Below are 10,810 nucleotides of genomic sequence, written 5' to 3' on the forward strand. Positions count from 1 at the left end.
TTTATAAATAGTTTGTCACAGAGATTTGTTCTAGTTCGTTCAAACAGTTTTTTCCCCCACCCTGAGCAAACAAACTCTCGTCACCCCACTGCACGTCGTACACGATCCATGTTCAAGCTCCTCCTGGTCTGACCAGAGAGTGTCTGTCAGTCACCTCGTAGTATAAAACCTCTCTCCAAATCCTTCATTCTGGCATAACATTTACCGCAGATATACTTCACTACTACCGCAGGGTCGTATTTACCCCCTAAATCTAGTTTCAAATGGGCCCCGTCGCCTAGCGTTAACTCCCCTACCTAGCCTCGCTGATTCAGTTGGCTGCTGTTTTAACATCTCTTGGGTAACAACAACAACAACAAAAAAGGTGAGATTTGCTTGAAACGGCAGTTTTGATGATTGAATTCAGTCGATGCTAAGTTAGCTAATGCTAATGATACTCGGTCATGTAAGAAGATGTGCTTGTTGTTTTTGGACATTTGCTTTGTATGACAACAGCACGAAATCATTTGTTTGCAGCTACACTCACTTTTATGTTAATTGTTTGCCAACATAGCCAAGTAAAATTTGCTTTTGACATTTTACTCGAGAGTCATTTTTAGGCCTTTCGTCCCCAAAATGGACATGTTCTTCTAGCTAACGGTTAGTCGAGTTGGCTTTTTCTTCAACAACAGACTAACAAATGTTATGTTTCTAAACTCAAGTTTGTCATTTTCGATCACTTTTTTTTTTTAAGAATGGTAACATTGTAAATTAGCTAGTAAAGTATAATTAGGCGCCTAGCTATCTAACGTTAACTAGCTAGTTATGTACCACCAGCGAATGGCAGTTGTTAATTGAAATCATGGTTAGATTTAGGTCGAATGGTCCCTGAGTTTAGCACACCCACATCAGCGAGATATTGTAGTTTTGGGGCGACAGTGGTTAGACGGCCGGTTGGGTGGTTAGACGGCCGGTTGGGTGGTTAGACGGTTGGTCCGGTAACTGAAATGTCAATTGGGTTCAATCCCGGAGTTGACAAGGTAAAAAAAAATCTGTCGTTCTTCTCCTGAACAAGGCAGTGAACCCACTGTTCCCTGGTAGGCCGTTATTGTAGATAAGAATTTGTTCTTAACTGACTTGCCTTGTTTAAATAAAGGTTAATTTTAAATAAATAAATAAAAAACCTTGTCATTTGTGTTTAGTAGTATCAGATGCCTACATTAAAGTCACAGAACAGATGGTAGCCTACACACTAACAATTTGAGGCAGCCTTGGCAGCAATGATTGTTTCAATATTTCTCATATAGCTAAGTGTGAGAGGTGACTCTTATTGCTTGTTACTGTATGTAGTTAGCCAGCCATGCATTCTGAAGGACTGGCTAGGAACTACATCGTTGCAAAAACTTGTGCTATAATCTCTGTCTATGTACAAATGTCTGACTTAGTGTCCCATTCTTCTTCCAGGGTTTCTATCTAACGCACTATTCAACAAGATCTGAAGAATGGCAGCGATCAATGCAGGCGCTTCTCTTGTTGCTACCAATGACTACTACCGAAGTGAGTAGCTCTCGGGCCAGGGCATGTCTTTACAAAAGAAGCACTCAGGCCGTAACTCAGTCAAACTCCATCAGTGTGATTTTCCTTTGTCTTTGGAAGTGTTGAAAACTGGCACCCAAGTAAAAAAATAAATATGTATCAGTCAAGAGTTTGGATACACCTACAGTTTAATTTTTTTTTTACTATTTTCTACATTGTAGAATAATAGTGAAGACATCAACTATGAAATAACACATATGGAATCATGTAGTAACCAAAAAAAAGTGTTAAACAAATCCAAATATATTTTGGATTCTTCAAAGTAGCCACCCTTTGCCTTGATGACAGCTTTGTACCCTTTTGACATTCTCTCTCAACCAGCTTCATTTTTTGTTGTTGTAATCTAACCTTTTATTTCACCTTTATTTTCATGAGGTAGTCACCCGGAATGCATTTCAATCAACAGGCTCGCCTTGTTAAAAATTCATTTGTGGAATTTATTTCCTTCTTAATGTGTTTGAGCCAATCAGTTGTGTTGTGACAAGGTAGGGATTGTATACAGAAGATAGCCCTATTTGGTAAAAGACCAAATCCATATTATGGCAAGAACATCTCAAATAAGCGAAGAGAAACAACAGTCCATCATTACTTTAAGACATGAAGATCAGTCAATCTGGAAAAATGCAAGAACTTTGAAAGTGCTATGATGAAACTGTCTCTCATGACACAGGAAAAGACCCAGATTTACCTCAGCTGCAGAGGATGAGTTCATTAGAGTTAACTGTACCTCCCAGAATTTGTGGGGATCAAACCTCTTGGTCATGAATGGGTAGTATTGTCCAGCCCTATCCTGAGACAGTGACAGAAGTATGGATTGATCCTGTGACAATAGCCTAGGTCTGGAGTAGGCTTGTAAAGGTGCTGAATGAGTTGTTCTGTACAAACCTAACAGTCCTATTGGTTTAACTTTTCCCCAGGGCGCCTCGGCTCCACTTCCAGCAGCAGCTCCTGTGGCAGTTCAGAGTACAGTGGGGAGGTCATTCCACACCATCCAGGTACACAAAGCAAGCATATGGGTGGTGGTAGGGACTGTGTTCAGGGGTGGTACTGGGAGTTCCCTAACTGTTGGGGTAGGGACTGTGTTCAGGGGTGGTACTGGGAGTTCCCTAACTGTTGGGGTAGTATGAGTATGGCGATACTGGTATAGTCCCAGTCTTACTACATGGTAGACCTTTTAAGGTTGGTGACTGTAGGATTGCCTTGTTGTGCCAGTCAGGGCACGGTGCCATGACAACACCAACTGACTGACTACCATTCCCTGCTGCCTCAGGGCACGGTGCCATGACAACACCAACTGACTGACTACCATTCCTCTGCCGACCTGACTACCATTCTCTGCTGCCTCAGGGCACGGTGCCATGACAACACCAACTGACTGACTACCATTCCCTGCTGCCTCAGGGCACGGTGCCATGACAACACCAACTGACTGACTACCATTCTCTGCTGCCTCAGGGCACGGTGCCATGACAACACCAACTGACTGACTACCATTCTCTGCTGCCTCAGGGCACGGTGCCATGACAACACCAACTGACTGACTACCATTCTCTGCTGCCTCAGGGCACGGTGCCATGACAACACCAACTGACTGACTACCATTCTCTGCTGCCTCAGGGCACGGTGCCATGACAACACCAACTGACTGACTACCATTCTCTGCTGCCTCAGGGCACGGTGCCATGACAACACCAACTGAGGCAGCAGAGAATGGTAGTCAGTTTTTTCCTCGTCTACTGAAGCTTTACATGTACACAGTGATGAGGTCATTTAGTGAGTTATGTTTAGTTCAGGTATTCTTGGACCTGAAATTGAGATCCTAACCGAATTGGATCCGTGAAATTCCCATCTGACACCACCAGGACCAGGTCATTTTTTTATTTTGGGGGGGAAATCAATCCCTGATTCGGATCTGAGGTGGACCAGATCTATTGAGAATTGCGTTGTGGTCTACACTACAGCTTAGTATTAAAACGCTCTGTCTCTCCAGAATGCTCTCTGTCTCTCCAGAATGCTCTCTGGCTCTGGCTCTCCAGAATGCTCTCTGGCTCTGGCTCTCCAGAATGCTCTCTGGCTCTGGCTCTCCAGAATGCTCTCTGGCTCTGGCTCTCCAGAATGCTCTCTGGCTCTGGCTCTCCAGAATGCTCTCTGGCTCTGTCTCTCCAGAATGCTCTCTGGCTCTGTCTCTCCAGAATGCTCTCTGGCTCTGTCTCTCCAGAATGCTCTCTGGCTCTGTCTCTCCAGAATGCTCTCTGGTTCTGTCTCTCCAGAATGCTCTCTGGCTCTGTCTCCCACTAATTTGTGCGCTTTCATTGTGTGAATTGTTTGCCCTTTTTGTTAAATGTTTATTTTATATATACACTGCTCAAAAAAATAAAGGGAACACTTAAACAACACAATGTAACTCCAAGTCAATCACACTTCTGTGAAATCAAACTGTCCACTTAGGAAGCAACACTGATTGACAATACATTTCACATGCTGTTGTGCAAATGGAATAGACAACAGGTGGAAATTATAGGCAATTAGCAAGACACCCCCAATAAAGGAGTAGTTCTGCAGGTGGTGACCACAGACCACTTCTCAGTTCCTATGCTTCCTGGCTGATGTTTTGGTCACTTTTGAATGCTGGCGGTGCTATCACTCTAGTGGTAGCATGAGACGGAGTCTACAACCCACACAAGTGGCTCAGGTAGTGCAGCTCATCCAGGATGGCACATCAATGCGAGCTGTGGCAGAAAGGTTTGCTGTGTCTGTCAGCGTAGTGTCCAGAGCATGGAGGCGCTACCAGGAGACAGGCCAGTACATCAAGAGACGTGGAGGAGGCCGTAGGAGGGCAACAACCCAGCAGCAAGACGGAGCAGGAGGAGCACTGCCAGAGCCCTGCAAAATGACCTCCAGCAGGCCACAAATGTGCATGTGTCTGCTCAAACGGTCAGAAACAGACTCCATGACGGTGGTATGAGGGCCCGACGTCCACAGGTGGGGGGGTTGTGCTTACAGCCCAACACCGTGCAGGACGTTTGGCATTTGCCAGAGAACACCAAGATTGGCAAATTCGCCACTGGCACCCTGTGCTCTTCACAGATGAAAGCAGGTTCACACTGAGCACATGTGACAGACGTGACAGAGTCTGGAGACGCCGTGGAGAACGTTCTGCTGCCTGCAACATCCTCCAGCATGACCGGTTTGGCGGTGGGTCAGTCATGGTGTGGGGTGGCATTTCTTTGGGGGCCGCACAGCCCTCCATGTGCTCGCCAGAGGTAGCCTGACTGCCATTAGGTACCGAGATGAGATCCTCAGACCCCTTGTGAGACCATATGCTGGTGCGGTTGGCCCTGGGTTCCTCCTAATGCAAGACAATGCTAGACCTCATGTGGCTGGAGTGTGTCAGCAGTTCCTGCAAGAGGAAGGCATTGATGCTATGGACTGGCCCGCCCGTTCCCCAGACCTGAATCCAATTGAGCACATCTGGGACATCATGTCTCGCTCCATCCACCAACGCCACGTTGCACCACAGACTGTCCAGGAGTTGGTGGATGCTTTAGTCCAGGTCTGGGAGGAGATCCCTCAGGAGACCATCTGCCACCTCATCAGGAGCATGCCCAGGCATTGTAGGGAGGTCATACGGGCACGTGGAGGCCACACACTACTGAGCCTCATTTTGACTTGTTTTAAGGACATTACATCAAAGTTGGATCAGCCTGTAGTGTGGTTTTCCACTTTAATTTTGAGTGTGACTCCAAATCCAGACCTCCATGGGTTGATACATTGGATTTCCATTGATTATTTTTGTGTGATTTTGTTGTCAGCACATTCAACTATGTAAAGAAAAAAGTATTTAATAAGATTATTTCATTCATTCAGATCTAGGATGTGTTATTTTAGTGTTCCCTTTATTTTTTGGAGCTATGTATGTATGTATTATGTATTATTTAACTTGAACATGTAAAGAAGTACCTGGCCTGTAGGTCTATAAAAGTTCCAGTTTGGGGATTTCTAATTGTCCTAATGCACCACCACTTATGTGCCTCAGAGCTTCTCAATGTATTTTTATGGTCACCACAGTATAGTTCCTCACTGTATTTGAAACATCTTTCCAACACTCTCGTTCTCTCCATAGTGAAATGGCAACATATTGCTGATCCCGTATATCCAGCGGAAACGTCATAAAATAGACTATCTGAACACTTCGCCCTGGCTCAAATACAGCTGTGTATTACAGCAAAACTACTTTTCTTGTTTGTTTTTTGGGGGACCAGGAAATACGATGACATCGCTAAAGTAGTCAAATATTTAGTAGGAAACAACTTTGTCAGCGTTAACATGTCATCAAACTTACTTTAGACGGTTGGCAATGTTGACATTAGCTAGTAAAGTTTGTCAAAAATAGCTGGCAATGCTAGCAAGCGTTATACTACATCTAAAGTCAATCTGGTGACATGAAAATGTTTTCCTACTAATTATTTGCCTCCATTTTGAATGTCATTGTATTTCCAAGCCACTGTAATGCACCTTTTGAAATCTCCATCAGCGATCATTGATGATGCGTTGAGTAGAATGCTCAGTCGGACATCAGTCCAAAACGAACATTCAAAAGTACATTGTGACGAAACACACAACCCCAGGAATAGCGAGAGCTCAAGTCAGACAGAGCGAGGAAGACCGGTGAAGGAGACAGATTAAATATTTTTTACTGAGCCAACTGCCATGTGTAGCTAATTAGATTATTTATTTTTATTAGGATATTTTCTTCAAATAATTTCAGATCTGGTCTGTATTTTCACACCGGTCCGTGGCCACCGAGCGTGATCCGATCCGAGGGTCAACTATAGAATTATCGGGTAATCGGGTTACTGTATATCCGTGTGAACCTTTTATGTATTATGTTGGGGCTATTATATAGGTAATTGTCTTATGTTTATTCATTTTCTATGTGTTTGACCTAGTTGTTAATCTTGTTTCTCAGGTCTGCCCAAACAAGACTCTGGACATTGGTGGTCCAGCTTCTTCTTTGGGAAGCAGAACCAGCCAGGAATGACCACTCTGACTGAGGAGGCCAAGCAGAAGTAAGTTAAAGTAGGCAACTGGGAGAAATGTGGGTAATGGACTATAACCTCTTACGTATTCAAAACACTTCAGAATGTTCTTGACTTATCCTCTGGTTCCATTGCGCTCCCTTGGGGGGGGGGGGTGTAAAATAAACATTGCTTTTAGAGCTGAACTGAACATACTCTCAGAAGCACAGTGCACTTTGTTTCATGTCTGTAGGGCTTACCATTGCTAAGATATATAATTTTCTTTGTGTGTGTGTGTCTCAATTCTGGGTCAAAAGGTCACAGGATAAGATGCACATGTCAATGGCAAAGCCTTTTCTAAAAAAATGGTGCCAAAATGACACCAGGTGGACTCAGATTAACAAACAAAGTCATTTTCAGGAGTTAACTGGAATTTGAGAGGGAGAAATTTCCTGAGTTACAGTTCATAAAAGGAAATCGGTTAATTTAAATAAATTAGGCCCTAATCAATGGATTTCATATGACTGTGCAGGGCCGCAGCCATGGGTGGGCATGGACTGTCACAGGCACACGCACTGGGGAGCCAGGCCCTGCCAATCAGTTTTTTCCCCACAAAAGAGCTTTATTACAGACAGAAATACTCCTCTGTTTTATCAGCTGTCCGGGTGGCTGGTCTTAGACATACTGCCACATTATCTAAAATGACGCTGAGTGCAGCTTATGGTAGATAATTTAACATTAAATTCTCTGGCAACAGTTCTGGTGGACATTCCTGCAGTCAGCATACCAATTGCACACTCCCTCAACTTGAGACATCTGTGGCATTGTGTTGTGTGACAAAACTGCCCATTTTTAGAGGCCTTTTATTGTACCCAGCAAAAGGTGCACCTGTGTAATGATTATGCTGTTTATTCAGCTTCATAATATGCCACACCTGTCAGGTGGATTAATTATCTTGGCAAAGGAGAAAAAGGTCATTAAAACGGGTCTAAACAAATTTGTGCACAACATTTTAGATGTTTTTTGAGTATGGAAAGTTCTGGGATCTTAATTAAGTTCATGGCACCAACGTTTTATATTTGTGTGTATAATACACATTTCATGTTAATTTATGCAATATGCATTAAATCTTTGACGAATTCGTAAAAAAAAATTATCTTGTAAGTTTTAAAAATAAAGCTTTATTTTTTTTTAACCTAATGCAGTAAAGTCACAAGCTACTGATCTAACCAGAGGTAATACTTTTAAGGTTTTAGTGTGCTTGTTACATCTCTTATGGAATTCGACTTGACCTAATCACATTATCTTCCTTCTGCCCACCATTTTGATACTATTTCAATGCATTCCAATGGCCATAGACTTTCAATGGAGAAATGTCCATTCATAGCTCCTCCCACACCTACTCAGCACACCGTTAACCCCGCCCTCACCCACTGTTAGGTGAGGAGACTAACCTTCCTGATAGCTACTATAGTAAAGGTGAGATGGCAAGTGTTCATAAATGGACAAACAAACAGATTCTTGGTTGGGCCTTTTTTATTAGCGTTAAAGACAATGGGCCTTTTTATTAGCGTTAAAGACATTGGGCCTTTTTATTAGCGTTAAAGACAAAGGTGCGTATCTTAAGTTACATTGTTCACTATGGGACTTACTTACATTATACCGACTAGTTGGTCAGAAGAGGTGAAGACAAGGCCATCCAGAATACAGGCTTATTAATATCAAACAAATAAGCATCTGTAATTTCACACAAATGTGCGGTAGCAAGGTTTTCATATTCGCGTGTATCCTTATACTGTCCTTCTCTCACACTGGGATTTACGGTTTTACACAAGGGGGTGCAAAAAACCCCCGCTAAAGCCCATTGGGCGTCTTACCAGAATGCTAGCGGAAAAACCCCCAGCTCTTTATAAGTGTTGTGAAACAACTTCAACTAGTAGTCAATTCATTAGCTGACATTTCCAAACCCTTATTGTCTTGCTTCATGAATACTCCCTCCTGGGTCCCTCACTAGGACAGACAGCTTTCTGACACACTAAGACATAATCCTCATGGCAGTTTCATCTACAACATTAAGCAAGGTGCTCCCTGCTGAATACAACACCAGTTTTCCTTGTTCTCACACTCAACCTCTCTCTCCCTAAACAACTCCTCCTCGCTCACACTGTCCTCCATCCCTGGGAATTGAACTGGCGACCTTTGCATTGTTAGTGCTACAGTCTTCCCGACTGAGCCACGCAGGTCATCCTTACCTCTCCCCGTTTTGCTTTGCTCTCACACTCGACCCCTCTCTTCCAGGGCGGCGGCCATGACTGTGACCAACGGCCAGGTGACCTGCGTTGCCAGGGAGATGGTGATGAAGAGGCAGGTCAGCGACGGCAGCGAAGCCGGGAGGCCGGAGCCGGGGAGTCCACCCCCCTCCTGAGAGATGGGACAAACGCTAGGAGACGGAGGCTGCGTCCCCATTCCCTAAACCCTTAATGCGGTTCCATCCTCCACACTACATAGAATGTATGCCTCTTACATTGCTTCATACTAGGTAGTATGGATATTGGAACACACACGCTTTTTTTGTTTGTCTTAGTAGGACAGGTTGACAATGACCGTTGTTTTATTTGTATCCCGTTTTTGTTTTTTTTAAATCTATGAACAAAATATATATATATAAAAAATCTTTTTTTTTTTTTTACATTTGTACTTGTCTGTAACACCGTGGTGCCCTCATAACTTTTGTTAACTTCTCCACTTTGTCACCCTGTGATTGCAGATGTCTAGTAAAAGTCGCCTCAGCCTAATTATAGACTTGTCTGTCATTTCTGTTTCTTTCAATGGAATTTATTGCTCTGAAAACAATCTTGCTATGCCAAACAGTCAACATTAACCTGGGCACTCAGTATCCGTCAGTCAACCTTTATTCGTCAGTCAACATTAAAAGGATCAAACCCTATAGAGAACATACATTTTTTTATTACCATATAATTTTTGTAAGTTTACACACTCAGGAATGTGATGAATAATTAGCTTCCCTATAGAAAATACACTAACCTTCACACATCTAGGGGCAGGGGTTCAAACTGTAGAACCCTCTTCCTACATTTGAATATAAAAATAGATTTTATCAAACAAAACTATGCTACATTTTATGGGACCCTCAGGATGACAAATCAGAGCAAGATTACTGAATGTAAGTACATTATTTACCTTCAGAGGTGAATGTATCAAACCAGTTGCCGTGATACGTTTTCTGTTGTGCACTCTCCTCAAACAATAGCATGGTATTCTTTCACTGTAATAGCTACTGTAAATTGGACAGTCCAGTTAGATTAACAAGAATTTAAGCTTTCTGCCCATATAAGACATGTCTATGTCCTGGGAAATGTTCTTGTTACTTACAACCTCATGCTAATCACATTAGCGCACGTTAGCTCAACCATCCCGCGGCTGGGACACACGATCCCGTAGAGGTTTTAACCTGGGCACTCAGTGTTCAACTCTGTCAGGCTGAATACTGGAAACAGACCATTGATATGCATGGATCCTCTTACCTTCTTGTCTGTGACTTATGAAGCCTTTGGCAGTTATGGATCTTTTGGCAGTTATGGATCTGAAATACTAGAAACAAACAATCCCTCTGCCAAGTATAGTAAGTAAATGGGAATGTCCATTCCTACCATGCTGTGTAAAGTTTATTCTGGAAGCTTAGGACTATTCAGTACAGTCAATTGCTATGTGAAATGTAACACCGTTATGATAAGTATGTCTAGTGGAGGGGGCTTCCTACTGCCAACACTGCAAGACACCATGTTGTCTGACACCAGGCCATTAGGCTGTTCTTGTCTTGAGTCAAACCATGTTGTCTGACACCAGGCCATTAGGCTGTTCTTGTCTTGAGTCAAGACACCATATTGCCTGACACTGTTAGGTTCTACTCCGGTACGGTACTCGGATACGGAGGCAGAGAAAATCTCCGACCAGATGTATTCACCCAACAGGATACCCTCAGCTGTATAGCAGCACAGTGCTACAGAGCCAGTCTTATCTACAGTACCTGGGGTGAATGTCTCAGCAGGATGGGACAGGCTGGACCAGATGGCTGTTTGGCTCTGATCTCCCTTCAGATACCATTCTGATATCTGCATCTTGTCATTCTCACTTCTCTCCCCAACTGCTACGTTGAAAGCCATCATCTCACTTCCCACAGAAACTAGCCATTTGGA

General features: G+C 43.4%; 1 protein-coding gene across 1 annotated transcript; it reads left to right on the forward strand.

Moving 5' to 3' along the window:
• The first annotated feature begins 62 nt into the window (after positions 1-62).
• On the forward strand, positions 63-9,388 carry LOC106566296 (pancreatic progenitor cell differentiation and proliferation factor B). The gene is made up of 5 exons (XM_014134197.2): positions 63-364; positions 1,444-1,536; positions 2,493-2,570; positions 6,545-6,644; positions 8,892-9,388. The coding sequence occupies exons 2-5, from the start codon at positions 1,482-1,484 to the stop codon at positions 9,016-9,018; spliced, it is 360 nt and encodes a 119-aa protein (XP_013989672.1). The 5' UTR covers positions 63-364; positions 1,444-1,481; the 3' UTR covers positions 9,019-9,388.
• Positions 9,389-10,810: the final 1,422 nt, after the last annotated feature.

Source organism: Salmo salar, chromosome ssa13 (assembly GCF_905237065.1).
Source record: "Salmo salar chromosome ssa13, Ssal_v3.1, whole genome shotgun sequence".
Taxonomy (NCBI): domain Eukaryota; kingdom Metazoa; phylum Chordata; class Actinopteri; order Salmoniformes; family Salmonidae; genus Salmo; species Salmo salar.

Coding starts and splice junctions, on each gene's coding strand:
- LOC106566296 (XM_014134197.2), top strand. CDS start 1,482: ATGGCAGCGATCAATGCAGGCGCTTCTCTTGTTGCTACCAATGACTAC. Junction 1,537..2,492: donor TACCAATGACTACTACCGAA/GTGAGTAGCTCT, acceptor ACTTTTCCCCAG/GGCGCCTCGGCTCCACTTCC. Junction 2,571..6,544: donor GGTCATTCCACACCATCCAG/GTACACAAAGCA, acceptor CTTGTTTCTCAG/GTCTGCCCAAACAAGACTCT.